Source organism: Diadema setosum, chromosome 15 (assembly GCF_964275005.1).
Source record: "Diadema setosum chromosome 15, eeDiaSeto1, whole genome shotgun sequence".
In the NCBI taxonomy this organism is placed as follows: Eukaryota; Metazoa; Echinodermata; class Echinoidea; order Diadematoida; family Diadematidae; genus Diadema; species Diadema setosum.
Window position 1 is genome coordinate 3858818 of NC_092699.1, and position 14959 is coordinate 3873776.

At 38.5% G+C, this 14959-nt stretch overlaps 1 protein-coding gene across 1 annotated transcript in view; it reads left to right on the forward strand.

The window, feature by feature from the left end:
* Positions 1 to 14161, forward strand: part of LOC140239179 (echinoderm microtubule-associated protein-like 2) — a 50464-nt gene extending 36303 nt beyond the window's left edge. The window contains exons 9-22 of the mRNA XM_072319061.1: positions 1112 to 1213; positions 1643 to 1738; positions 2805 to 2837; positions 3708 to 3848; positions 5689 to 5785; positions 6426 to 6598; positions 8602 to 8739; positions 9368 to 9499; positions 9990 to 10146; positions 10894 to 10991; positions 11609 to 11696; positions 12280 to 12372; positions 13179 to 13309; positions 13991 to 14161. Coding sequence (XP_072175162.1) covers positions 1112 to 1213; positions 1643 to 1738; positions 2805 to 2837; positions 3708 to 3848; positions 5689 to 5785; positions 6426 to 6598; positions 8602 to 8739; positions 9368 to 9499; positions 9990 to 10146; positions 10894 to 10991; positions 11609 to 11696; positions 12280 to 12372; positions 13179 to 13309; positions 13991 to 14161 — 1650 coding nt within the window. The remainder of the gene's footprint in view (positions 1 to 1111; positions 1214 to 1642; positions 1739 to 2804; positions 2838 to 3707; positions 3849 to 5688; positions 5786 to 6425; positions 6599 to 8601; positions 8740 to 9367; positions 9500 to 9989; positions 10147 to 10893; positions 10992 to 11608; positions 11697 to 12279; positions 12373 to 13178; positions 13310 to 13990) is intronic.
* The last annotated feature ends 798 nt before the right edge of the window (positions 14162 to 14959 follow it).

Consider the following 14959-nt stretch of genomic DNA (forward strand, 5'->3'; position numbering starts at 1 on the left):
TTCGGATGATGATGAGTGGTATACATTTCATTGCAGCTAATGACCTTCACGAAATGCGCGTTTGACATTTTAGGCCTGAGTATTATTTTTGTTGAAAATTGTAGATGTTGCTTCGTATAATGATTAATTGTTGGTTTCTGTTGTGCAACTGTCAGATGGGCGCTGTTAGACCTCTATTATGCTTTAATTCAAGGCCTTTCAATATCACTTGAGCATTGATAAATTGTACCAGGAATGTAAGACGAGGATGCTGCGTAATAACATACACGCACTTTTAGTCACGTGGGATGCCTTTTTAAGCACGTGCTTTCACTGACAAGTTAATATAAGAAAATGTGTCTTTCCAGTGGACATAACAATATGATTAAAGGGGATGGCTAGTAACTGATCACGGGGAATCAGTGGGAATGCTGGGGGATGATTGTTCCAATCCTTGTGGGATTCATTTAAGAGTATATTATATATCTATTGTCGTGTGAAAATTATTTACTTCAGAATAGTCTCATATTCAAGTAATGTGCAATTTAATCGCCCCGTCACTGTACAGGCTAACCTGGAAACATTAAACTGCATATTACTTGAATGTGAGACCATTGTGAAGCAAATAATTTTCACACAACAATAGATACATAATGTACTCTTAAATGAATCCCACAAGGATTGGAACAATCATCCCCCAGCATTCCCACTTATTCAAACTGGTCAGTTACTAGCCATCCCCTTTAACGCAAACAATTTTTATCCTTGTTACATCTTTCATGAAATACATTTTTAACATAATAAAATCGACGCAAACAATCATCATTTTGTTCCTTTCATAAAAGACGTTGTTCACCTAATCGAGATAGTTATGATAGCAGACCATAAGAACCATCCAAGATCATTATGATGAAATTTTTCACGGTCCCTGAACCCTTTCTGTACCAGGGACGTTCGCCAGTGTGTACAATGCTTTGGGGTTTTCTATTTCAATCGGAACCCAAAACACATGTAGGGATCCAAACGAAGCCGTGAATGTTCTCACGCCTGTATGTAGGGACCTACATTCCACTGATAGAGTTCAGTGGTACATTCACGAGTCACCGCATTTCCTTCCGGGTCATACCTGCAGGCACACGTGCGAGTCTGGGAGGTGCAATCGCTGTGCACGCACGCCATCCTTGGTCTGGATTTCTTCTCCGAGGGGATCGCCTGTCTCAGCTTCTCGAACGAAGTGAGTATGTTCTACTAAATATCATCATGGCGACTGTAGTTACAACACGGTATAATCATGACTAAACAACTATAGATATGAAACATAATGACCAAAGCTTAAAAAGAACAAACAAACAAACAAACAATCAGTCATTACACCGAATTTGATGGAAACTCCATGAACACCACAATACATCACTCTCAACGTACATTAGGGTACGCTGGACCTTCAACTTCGAGCTAGATCAATTCTGGATATTATATTTGCACCGATGATCAATGTTCTGTCTTTTCAATGTTTATTTTAATGATATCTCTCACGCGGGGTTGACGAGTTAGGAATCAATCCTCATGACTACTGCCTGATGATTTACCACATGCTACTTCCGCATTTTATTGCTTTACACTATGTTTTAAAAAAATGCACCTTTGCGATTTTGTTTACCAGAATAATGGTGAATGGCTGCTGGCGGTCGAGCAAGGAGGTGATCACGTGATCAGTGTCTGGCATTGGCAAGAGGACAGAATACACACCAAGTCAAACGTGAGTCTTGGTCCCTTTTCCATCTTCCTATCTCTCTCTCTCATCAATTGCTCATTTAAAGGGACTGTACGGTACTGGTTGAGGTGAGGATTCAGCTTGTAACGTTTGGCGAGATATTTAGAAACCCCTCAATGTAATATTAAGGAGCATACAATTACAAATACAAGTTTATTTCATGAAAATTGGTTTAAAAATGTCTGAGATATCCAAAAGCAAGGTGAAACAAGGAGATCCTAATATGTTACATTTTATCATGATCGTTTTTTGATATCGGCCATTTTAAGACCAACTTTCATCAAATAAACTGTGTGTTCCTCTAAGAATTACTGTACATGTTCTTTCGTATTTCATAAGAGGTTTTGTCATCATCTCACAAATACACACAAAAAGTTGGAAATCTGCAGTCCCGTTTACGCCAACACTATACTATCCCTTTAAAACGGAGTATCTGCTCTATAGGGAGGCTAATTATACCAGTTGTCAGCATAATCCTATTCTAAACGTATTCCTCATCTATTTCATTACTGCTACGACAGTATGACAATGCAGTACGCGCATTTTCACCACTGTCAATAAACTTCAGCGAATGTCTTTCATATAAAAAGATATAATCAGTATTATCACCATATCACCGCAACTCTTGTCATCATCATCGTAGTCATCTCCATTGATAGTATTTACAGCTTTCTGAGTAAAATGATAGATATTGGATATTCTGTATGGGAAAAAGTTTAATCGTATGTTGATGATAATCTGCAATGCCGCTGTTGTCATAACAAAATCAAATAAGGTTTACAACCCAATGTATAGAATGTGCTGGATATTTTGGAATGTGGAGTCATTTTCACCTTTCTCTTCAATTATGTTCGTGGTTTGACCTGTTTCTGTGTGTGTCAGGTGGTCTCATTTTATTTTTCTGCCACTTCTCTATAGGTTTCGCTTTTTCCTTTGTTGAGGAGTATGGATGATCGTATAATACCAAACGCCACTGACCCGTTATAAAAAGTTGTGATCATACGTAATTATTATAGTATTGCTTTTTCATTTCGCATTGCTATTTTCTCAGGAGTACCAACTACACGACGCAGCATCAACACAGGTTCGTTCTACTCACTGTTTTATTGGGACAGGTTAAGTTTGTCTAGTAGGCCTATGATATGCGTCATGATTGCACTTTAAGGGTGCCCCAGGGGAGGAACTGTTACTGAACGAACAAAAACACACGCACTGTTGTACCATTTAGATTCACCTACAATGGACCTGGACGGACTCATTAACCCCTTTAGGATGAGCTGATTTTGATACACACATTTTCCATTAGATACCTGCCAAACTATACTCGGGACTAGTCTTCAACGGGTTGCTACCCAATATCACCCCAATATCGCGAGGCTGCCGTCGGCAATCGATTGTGTTGAGATTATGTCGTTTTTAGAAACCGTTGATATCTCAAAAAATACAATCGAAGTTATAACTCACTGAGTAAACTCGTCACAAGACTGAGATTACAGCGGTATTGAAGATGGTGGGAGGGGAGAATAATGAAGTGACACCCTCTAAGATTTCCAGTGAAGATGTTTCATTGGCATAGTGTTACAAGATATTTCTTTGAGACTAATCTTGAAAGGCTGCTTTTAGCCTATATGTTGAGTCCTCCACTTCTTTAGATATAAAGTCTACGTTTTGTAAATTTTCACGTACCTTTATGCTATGATGCGACATTTTGTGGAAATAAATTGAATTGAATTGAGGTAAACGAGAGCCGATTGTATCGTTAATCAACTATGAAGCCATTGGTCCACAAAGTAAACCTGTCGCTAGAGTTAGATTGTCACTGTCCAGTGAGAAGTGGTAAACAGTAGTATCTTTGGTGATATGGGATAGTGAAAGTAGGAAGGAGGACGAGAACAAAAATGGAAGGTTCTTTAAAAAGATTTGATAATAATGATAAATCTTTATCGGCTTCCAGGCAAACACGGATGCGATCGTATGCGGCGCTTTCCATCCGTTCGACGACTCCACGGTGGTGACGGCCGGTCGACATCATCTCTACTTCTGGACGCTCCTCGACAACCGGCTCGTGCGGGACAAGAGAAGCGGCGTCTGGGATGTGAGTACAATGTGCTATAGAAACTGACTGCCGGAGATATTGTTCGTTTGATATGATTTATCATTTCTGCATTCAATCAAATATACATTAAATTTCAAAAGCACAAAGACGAAGAATAGCAAGTGCTGTGATTGAAAATGATAACATAATACTTCACAAATAGATAAGAATAAGGAACAGTGTTGTACAGTAAACATATACAATTTCACATTAAGATAAAAAGTAAATATTTCCAGTAAATAACAGAGATAATCGAATGCAGGAGACAGCCATAGTTAGCGATTAAGCTTGAAGTGGATGGAGCCTCATGAAAAGACTATCCAGCAACACACCTCTGTTTGGGGAAATTGAGTCATCAGATGGGTTGAGTGCAGTCGCAGGTGTGGGTGCAGTTGAATGAAGAAAAACAGTGAGTGGAGCATAATGATTGTATAAAACACCACAAAAGTGTAGCTTGTGGTAAAGAATAAATAGTTGAATAGTTAGGTATGGATGATGATGACGATGATGACGAAAAAGATGTTTTTATTCTGGTGGCTGATGGTTATGATTAGTTATGATGATGACGTCATTGCTGTTGACGATGGCGAAGATGATGGGGATGACGACGATGATCAATCAATATCAATCAGTCAATGATGATAATGATGAAGGTGATGATAATGGTGATTTACATGTATATTCATAACATATATCATGTTGCAATATAAGATTATAAGAATATAACATTATTTTGTTGTTTGTAATATACATGTCCATTGCTTGGTAATGAACATGAAAATGAATGAATGAAAGTACGATGGTGGTGATGGTGCAATTGTTGATGTTGGTGGTGATGACAATTGCGTTAATGTTACTGATGACATTCAGTGGTGCCTACTAAGGAAATAAGGCAGAGTTGATTCGCGGTTTACCATGGAACGAACTTGTTCTTGAATGAAAAAAATAGTCCTTTATGAGGACCATACGAGTACTCCTCGACGCTACATTGGTTGGATTGTCGTCAGGATGACGACTTTGGCATATGGTCTCCGAAGTCGAAGTCGCTGATCTTGGAAACGTTCACACAATGCATTATTGACTAATGATAGAGATAAAAGCTTTGCCCGTCACGATGAAAATCACGAAGGAGATTGAAAAAGGAGACGGTTTATATTGTGATCATAGTCATGATAGGGGTGGATACAATGGTGATTATACCAACAATGGTTGCAATTGTGTTTCCGTTGACAGAAAAAAAGGATATTAGTTAAAGTGATTACAAATGAAAGTGGGATGTAAAATTGTATTCCATGTAACGGAGGTTGTTGGTTGGGGTGGGCTTTTTTCTTTTCTTTTTCTTTTTTTTTTTGGTTGTTATGGTGATCACAAAATGAAGATTTACAATCCGACATGATGATAACGATTATGGCCTGCAACATGGTAGAGATGATGAACATCAGAATAGATCTATAAGGACTTATAAGAGGAGGAAGTAGTATAACAGATGTGAAGATAGCAATGACGATAGAATGATCACATCATGACAATGTTGAAGGTGGTGACATTAGATGTGGCTGAAGTTGATGATGCCAGTGATCTTTACGAGATTTGACGGGGAGAATTATTTTTGAGCTGATTGGTTTTGACCATGGCTACACCAATTATTCTGCTATTACGAATTTTTGCGGATGATGATTATATATTATACCGTTACTATGACGACATAACTGAGAGGCTTGTGATGAGGGAGCGTTGGTGTGATTATGATATGATGTGATGACATCACATCAGAAGATTGAATAATATTCATAAAAACGTGATGTAACAATGAGACTGATTCAATGCGTTGTGTCCACAGAGCGACAAGCCTGCGTACGTCACTTGTCTGGAATTCTCGCACACGGGCGACGTGCTTACCGGAGATTCCAGCGGGAACATAACCGTGTGGGAAAAGGGTAAATTGCACCTTCTGACACTTCTGTTCACTGTGTGTTCCATTCCTGTGAGTGCGTTGTATTGATTTTGAGTGCGAGTCAGTTAACCCACTGAGACAGTAAACGCTGTCAATTATTTCCTACGGTTCGACACCCACGAATCATATCATACAGCCCACGAGTCAAACAACCTATGTCTTTGACACTAAGCAAACACGACCCACGAGACCGACACATTAAGCTCTGTGCTGTAAATGTCGAACTCCGGCTGTTTTCGCCTAGTGTCGAACTCATGGACTGTATGACTCGTGGACTGTATGACTCATTTGAATTGGTGTCTGTCTCGTAGGATGATCCCGATCATACGATGCATTCAGAAGCAGCTTTCTCACTCAGCCGCTAGTTCAATTTGTGTAAAATATCTGCACAATCAAAATCTTAGCCGAAAACTGAATGCCGTCAGGATTTTTATGCACTTCTTTTTATGTGTGCTATTGCCATATTTTGACAGCAATGTTCGAATGCTCATTTTCAAATTACCCGAAGTTATGCACTTACTTAACAATCCATTCAATTCTTTACTTTTCGATAATGTTCAGCTTTGAATGAATCGATGATATCACATTAATCATTAAACTCATCACTGTTCTTTCCTTTGCAGACAACGACAGCTCGTTCAAGCTCCGCTACAAGGTGCAGCACGCGCACGAGCGCAGTGTCTTTGCGCTCTGTATGCTGGAAGACGGCACTCTCATATCAGGCGGCGGTCTTGACCGGAGACTACTAGCTTGGGATTCCCTGAGCGGGTACACTTTCTCAAATGTCGAGCGGCTGGTAAGTAGACTAAAGGATAGTTATATTTGTTTTTGTGCTGCTGTTTTTTAAACTGTCACCACAGCCTCTTCAACGTGTACTTTTTTCAAAAGATGAAATTTTGTGAAATTCTCTTATTTTCCTTATATTGTTGTACGCATGTGACATCATACACTGCAGTAGTCTTCTCATCCAGCGGTGACTGCACAAAAACTTCAAAAATTCATTACTTCAAGTTGTTCAAGTTGATTTATTTCATTTCCAACATACAAAATAATTGGAAGTACAATGAAACGTTCATATACACAGATGTCAGAAAATCAGTACCACAATGCGATGAACAGAAATAACATTGTAAAAAAGATACAGGTAAATTATCAACAGAGATACAAAAAATAACTGTTATGTCACTGTGGTAAATGCATAAACAATATTGCTGGAAATGGAGGGGACTGCTAAAAAGCAGAGCTTGTAGAATGCAGTCCCCTCATACAGAAAAAAAAACATATAGTAGTAAAAACAACAACAATTTCCCTAAGCGGTAGTAAAAAAAAAAAAAAAAAAGACAGAGTAATACACACATACATGCACACATACCAACGCACATTGACAAGCACAAGGCGGCTCTCTTGTAAGGAAAGATTGATGAGAGGATAGAAAGATAGTGAGGAAGGTAGTAAGTCCGAGGTGGAGAAGGGGGGGGGGGAGAGGAGAGGGAAACGATGGGTCATAACCAGGGCACTGGAGGCACCGAAGCTCGGGCTCACTGATAAACAAAGAGTAGTGAGATTACCGAGCAACAACAGTTTTGAAAATCAAAAGTAAAAAGAAAAAGAATGAATCATTATGCTGCATACGAAGTTTTTAAATAATTCTTTAACTTTTAAAAAAATGTATTAAAACTTAAAGCTTCTTTTATATTACTATCAAACATTATATTTTATATTATATTTTATATTATTATCAAACATTATTAAACATTTTCTTTTTATATTTTATATTATTATCAAACATTATTAAACATTTTCTTTAACTTTATAGAAAATGTATTGAAACTTAAAGCTTCTTTTATATTATTATCAAGAGAATTCCAGAATTTTGGTCCAGAAAAGGAGAATGAAGATTTTGCAAAAACCGTCCTAGTCAAAGGCAAATGATATTCATGGGATTGACGGGTTGGATATGCATGAACAGTTTCATTCTTTAAAAACATAGAATCAAACACAAGGGGGAGAGAATGGTTGGTGAGTTTATACATGAATTGTCCTAACTGCAAACGATAAAGGTCATAAATTTTCAAAATATTATTTTCGTGAAATAAATTATTAGTATGACTTTTGAACGGATTGTCTGATTTTCCTCAAACTTTCAATGATGTGTTCTACTAACATTGCTACATTCTCTCAATCCTTATGTTAATGAAGGTGAACTTGTCCTTTAAATGCTTTAAAATCGACACTTTAAAACGGATGACACACATATACACACACACACGAAGAAAAAAAAACAGTTATTTGACGAAAGATAGGCTTAAAAGATCACTACACTCTTATTGATTCGGTTTTGATCTAACAATCTTTAAGCAGATAACGGCTTCTTTCAACCAATCAAACGACGATGCTTTAAGCACCATGTGTGGAACAGAAGAGAGTTGATGTGACATGGAACTCTGCTTCCTAGATTTCCGTTTGACGTCACAGCCATACGTACTATGCCAAAAAAAAAAAAAAAATCATGTCTGTATGATTGAGAGAGGGGTTCCAGGTTGATCTTGTGTACGAAACGCCAAATATAAGTGACTATCGTGATGCCCACACATGACAACTAGTATTATAGAGAAAAAAAAAATCTTTACAATTATCGAGATATAGGCCTACATGTATTAGAAAACTTGGGTCGTATGAAGATACGTAGTGTTGACAATGTTACACCGTCGCATTAATTTCTCGTCATCTTGATACCACACTCAGTTCAATCACGGTAATTCAAATCGTTATACCGAATCTATGTTTTCGCCCTCTCAGTTCCCCGACAGTGCGGGCGGCATCCGGACCATCGCGCCTGTCAACCCGGGTAGTCCGGACGGAAAGATCGTCATAGGAACGACCCGGAATCACATCATGGAGGGGTCACTACAGACGAAATTCATATACGTTCTACAGGTTGGTTAGATATTTTCTTGTGATGCACGTCCTGGTTGTCTGAATTACATCAAGATTTAAGTAACATCGATGCTTGCTCATAACTTTGAAGACATGAAGAAATACATACCTACGTGACACAAATACAAGCAGCCGTTCACCTTTCAGTTAGTACTGACGAAATCTTTCTGTCGTTCATGTAGTCGACTCTTTTTTTTTTCAATAAGTTTATTTCGGGATTTATTTTTCTTTTGTCACAGCAATATTTGTAAGTTTGTTAAGCCTCCATTCATTTGATTAATCAAAACTTTTCCGTAAAAAGTTGATTTCTCTCTTCTTATTCCGTGTATTATTTTGTCATGCACACTACTCAGTGTCCCTCAATATAGACGAACTAAAATGTACAACAGTCCAAAACAACAACAACAACAACAACAAAATCAATCAACAGACATGACACACACGAAAAAAAAAGCATACTGCAATCAAAATAGAAGCTAGACACATTCTTCTATTCGCATAGAGAGGACAGACCACAGCGGAAAACAAACGAATATACAATCTAACAGATAAGCAAAAATTCGTATGTTCACATCTTCATAAGACAGTTGGTGCTGAACCCTCTTATCATACTTTCGTCACTGCACAGGGTCACAGTGAAGAACTTTGGTCGTTGGCGGCGCATCCCACAAAACCCATCTTTGCCACGGCGGGCTACGACCAGTACGTCATTACGTGGAAAGCCGATGCACACAAGGTGCTCTGGAAGGTACATGCAGAGGTGAGTGACCTTTACCTTACCTGGTTGGTTCCCCATAGGACCCGGATGCATTATATTATGCATAAGTTATATAGCAATTTCCACATGCAGGCATCTTAAAGGTGACGACTTAACACGCAAGATTGAAGATTGTTGATTTCAAGTGTAGACAACCGGTCATGTTTCTATGTTATAAATAAACAAATGAATGAATGGATTTGCAATTACATTTGGACGATTCGATTGATGAAAATCTTATTCATAATTTGAGGATTTCTGAAAACCAAACTAATACCAAGCACTTCATAAGTTGGGTAAGATTTGCATTTCTATGAAATTAAGGATGCGGTCTTTCTTATCACTCGTCTGATAGTTGACCAAAATATAATACCCATCTACAGGATAGGATGGACAAACGATACCGTGTTAAAACTTCCGAGAGTAAAACTATATAATCTGTGCACGTGGATACCCTGTGCCCTGACTCGCCTAACCTTTGACGTCTACACAGAAATGCTGCGTGTGCTGTGCCTTCAACCCGACGGGCAGCGTGCTGGCCGTGGGCACGACTGCTGGGCGATTCATGGTGCACAGCGCCACCGACGGTATGCATGTGAGCTCGGTGCAGGTCGGCAAGGAACAAATTGACGTCATCCAGTACTCGGCGGGTAAGGGTATTACAGGATAGACAAGGTTGAGTGTGCTAACTAGTATGTCAACTAGGATTTCACAATTTTTAAGTGCTATACGCCTCTTTATATATATATATATATATATATATATATATATATATATATATATATATATATATAAAGTCCATTATACTCCCCAAAGACCCGATGGTGTGTTGATGTAATGAATATAGCTTGATAAACTGGTAGATTATGGTGTATGCATTTTCAGTCTTTTGGTTTTGATGTAAAGTGCCTTGAGCATTTAATCAGAGTGGAGAATGGCGCAATAGAAATTGTAAGTATGTATGTATTATCATTATCATTAGATCGATAAATTAACGCAATGAGAGATACAATACATAGCAGTAAAGATTAAGTAACTGCATAAAGATTATAAAGAAGGATGAATTAATGTACAGCGGAATGATCAGTTCTACTGTAATTCCTAGCTTAACGGCAATCTTGTTTCATATTTCTCCTACTTTGTAAAATAGTTGTCCAATACTACTCACAGAGCAGAATATTTATGTTCATTTTTACGTGGAGGCAGTTATAAATTCGGGTGAAAGTTTCATGTAATTTGTATTTTGTCATGTAATTGTACCTGTTGTATACCTATATTATCAATTTCTTGAGAAATATGAAAATGGGTAAAATTGACATTGAGATGTGTATTCACCAATGCCTAAGAATGAAAATGATAATCGAATACATTTGATAAATATAATGACATTTCCACAGACGGATCTCTTCTTGCTCTCGGGTCACATGATCATTTCATTTACGTCTTCTCTGTCATGGACGAGGGTCAAGTCTACCGGAAGCTGGGGGTACTGGAGGTCAGTGAACTCACATCTTCTCAAAAGCGCAACGTGACAAAAACAAAATAATCTGCTGCTTATTCGCATCTGATCAAACCTCTTATTATGATTTCGATTCTGTTCATTTAAAAAGCGAAACGAAATAACTTTTTTCTTCTAAGAGGATATTCACGAGATACACTTAGGAATAGGTGTACTCACAGCAAGAGAATTATAATCGAAATAAATAACGCTTTCAAAGCCGTCGTACAAGGAATGTGTATGAACGATTAAAAAAAAAACACGTTATCGCAAGGTGTTCTTGCTGATATATTTTGGTGCTAAATAAATGCTTCAACACTAAGTACTGTACACAATTATTAGGAAGAGAGAGAGAGAGAGAGAGAGAGAATGAGATCGATGGAAAAAAAAAAGACACGCGCCGAAATTGTTAAATCTATAGGAATGATCTGGAGAATGTACATAGGCGAAGATGAAGATAAGAAGAAGAAACAGGAGGACGAAAAGAAGAAGAAGAAGAAGAAGAAAGTATAGTCAGATGGGAGGAGGATGAGAAGGAAGGAGTTTAGATGCGTCTAAAATAAAGATTAAACCCACTCTCAATTTCTGATATAAATGGCTTGTTCATTTTGCAGGGTCATGCCAGTTTCGTCACCCACCTGGACTGGTCTGTTGACGGTGCCTACCTCCAGAGCGTCTCCGGGAATTATGATCTCCTCTTCTGTAAGTGAAGCAACAACAGACGCTGCCAACAACGTCCGTAGCGGCTTACATACAAAACAATGTTCTGTTCTCTTAATTTGTTCATAACATTCGTTGTTACACAAATTTGCTCTCTGAAAATGCTTTTGTGTAATTGTGTGTTCGTCGTATGGAAATTTAATACTATTCAGTTCAAGTTCACTTCATTTTTTTCACCTACAAGTGTATATGAAATTATACACTGGCACACTCTTCCACGTTAAACACGTATATTCAGTGTACGCACATGTCATTAGGTTTACATCCATGAAAAAGAGCAGGAAAAATGAATGTACACACACGCACTATATCAAGTTGTCATTGTTAACATTGCCCATTACAATTAGATACAGATACACCTGTACTGGATAACTGACTGATAGCAGGCAGAGCTCCTAAAAACTCAAAATACTCACATACCTCGCTGACGGTCGATAAAGATACATGTAATGTGTGCGACCAAAATTACAAAATGCACACACAGAAAAAAGAATGACAACAGTGAAAACGCGTTTTGGTGGGTTCTTTTTAATGATGTTTAATGACGATTATTTCATACCTACAGGGGACGTAGACAGCATGCAGAGGGTTAAGAATAGCATCACGAGGGACGTGGAATGGAACACACACAGCTGCATTCTGGGATATGCAGTAATGGGTAAGAATAGTATTACAAACACACATGCGATTGTTTGTTTGTTTGTTTGTTTGTTTGTTTGTTTGTTTGTTTGTTTGTTTGTTTGTTTGTTTGATTGATTGCTTCTTTCATTTTCTATCGGTGAAGATGCCTGGATAGCCCTTATTCAGCTGCACCCGCTGGTTTTCCATGGGCTCCAGTTTGTTGTGAGGCAGACCCTTCACCGGGTTATGCACCCTGCCATGCCTGCCCTTTGTGATGAATAAATGAAGAGGGATCTTTTACATGAGTGAGTTGTGACTCTCTCACCCACGTCAAATTTTATGTCATTTCCGAGGGACAATTATCCAAGGTGCATGAACTTAAACATGCATTTAACAACATATTTTTCAATGTCACATTCCCCTCCAGAAAAAAAAAAGAAAAGTCCCCGAAGAAAGGTCCATACAAGGGATAGTGAAATGAGTTGTTACTGTCCACAAGAAGCAATGACAAGAAATTATTTTCACACTGGATACACGTGAGGTGACAGTATTACCAACTAAACAGAGTAGGAATGGTACTTAGGATTATTTGATCCATTATAGGACATGGTTTCGGTATAGTCGACACAAACAGAGCCGAAAGTGAGAAAAATATTAAAGGTAAAACCTGTGGCAGTTACAAATCGATAACTGTATGCTTTCCTACACAGTAAGCCTACGGAGAAGGATCAGTTACTGAATACGGTATTGCTGTCATTTAGCAGTAAGGTATAGAAGTCACAAAAATGTGTTCATTCTAACATTACAGTCAGTGTTTGCATTGTTTCTCCCTTTCTTTTCCAGGCATCTGGCCGCAGCGAGACAAGGGAACGGATGTGGATGCGGTGGCGAGGTCGCCTAGCAACAGGATCCTGGTGGCTGGAGACAATCTGGGGGCAATCTCCACATACAAATACCCCTGCGTCTCTGTCAAGGTACGATTTACTCTTGAGTATGTGGAATAGTATATATGTATATATATTATTTTTGGCAAGGGCTCGGGGCAAGGGTGGAGATATGAATTAAAACCATAAAAGCCACGAAACTAAGCGGATGATAAAGCACACCAGTGACGTCACAACGACTGTGAATTTACCAGTAGTTACAGCAAAATCTTAGTGGGATTAGCGAATTAAACTTTTTTTTTTCGTTTACACTTAATGTTGAATGTGATAAAATCCCCATAGATATGTTGCATATCATAAACTTATGAAAGCGGTCGTTATAACCAGTCCGTACACTGGCATAATTTTGAATTTATTCAATTCAATTCATTTCAAAGGTTTTATTTTCACTTTTTTCAACAGAATGTACAAAAAATATAGATTCGACATGCGTTTGATAAGGAATGATACATAGATAGCAAAGAATAACATTTGTCAATAATCATTACAAAGTTAGGTATTTTTCATACAGACATACATTCTGCGAAAAAAAGTGGAGGTACCCACTCAATTTATGAATCTATTATGTCTGCATGTATGTATATCAGGAGTTTCATTCATCATAATAACTGAATATCATTGTAATAAGAGTAGTCGGGAAATTTAGAAAAAAAAAATCTAGACAATTTTAATCAATAACCCTTGATTTCCTTGGTGTCTTGGACGTGATAGGCTCGATCGATGGACATAAAGCACCACAGCTCACACGTGACGGCCATCCAGTTCCTGCACGGCGGCGACCACCAGCTCGTGACCGCGGGCGGCCACGACGCCGTGGTGATGCAGTTCGCGCTGGTCGACCGTCAAGGGGACAACTTTAATGGGTTGAACGACAGCCTCTGAACACACCTGGACCTCCTGTAGTCATTGACGACAATTTCGTCATCGACGAGAGGGCAAACTGGAAATCCTTTTCTTCAGTTGTTTGTATCAGTGTCTTAACATGTTGCTTGCCAGGTATGGAAGCACACCATAGAATTCATGAATTTTAAACTGCCACGGACTAGGAAGGAGTAAGGATGACAGACAGTCAAATTGAAGCCAAGGCAAAATGACGGTTGATGGTTTCTTTCCTATTAACTCTTTATGTGCCATGGTAGAAACCCCCTGTGTGCCACGTTATTCTGAGACGCGAAGGTAGTCATGCTTTGAGAAAGAATTCTGTTTTCCAATTTGTATAACTTCTACAAATTTCCGTTAAGATAGGCATAATAGTATGAAAATTTAAAGAGGAATGCCAAGCTTTGTTTCGACATAAATTGTATGAAGAACTTATTTTCAATTTTTCTTTTGAATGACCAGTTGCTACATTACTGTAAAGGCATGTTTTTTGCACATAAAGCCGTGACAGAAACTTAGAATGTACGAGCAAATCTAGTTTAGAACACCACTTGATAGTCGATCACCACATAGAATGCAAGCCGTATATGAGAGGAACAAAAGCACGAGAAACGCTCTCATTGTACCGCGGGATTAGCAGTGATTAGCGATTTATTGATCGGTTTTGGCGGCTTTGTTTGTTGAGCAGAATATGCGAAGTTGGCGCGCCGTCGACTGAGTCGGACGTGCGAACGTGGCACATAAAGAGTTAATATACGCCATCGTTTATTGTATACATTCTACCAAGAGCTTTCATCATCT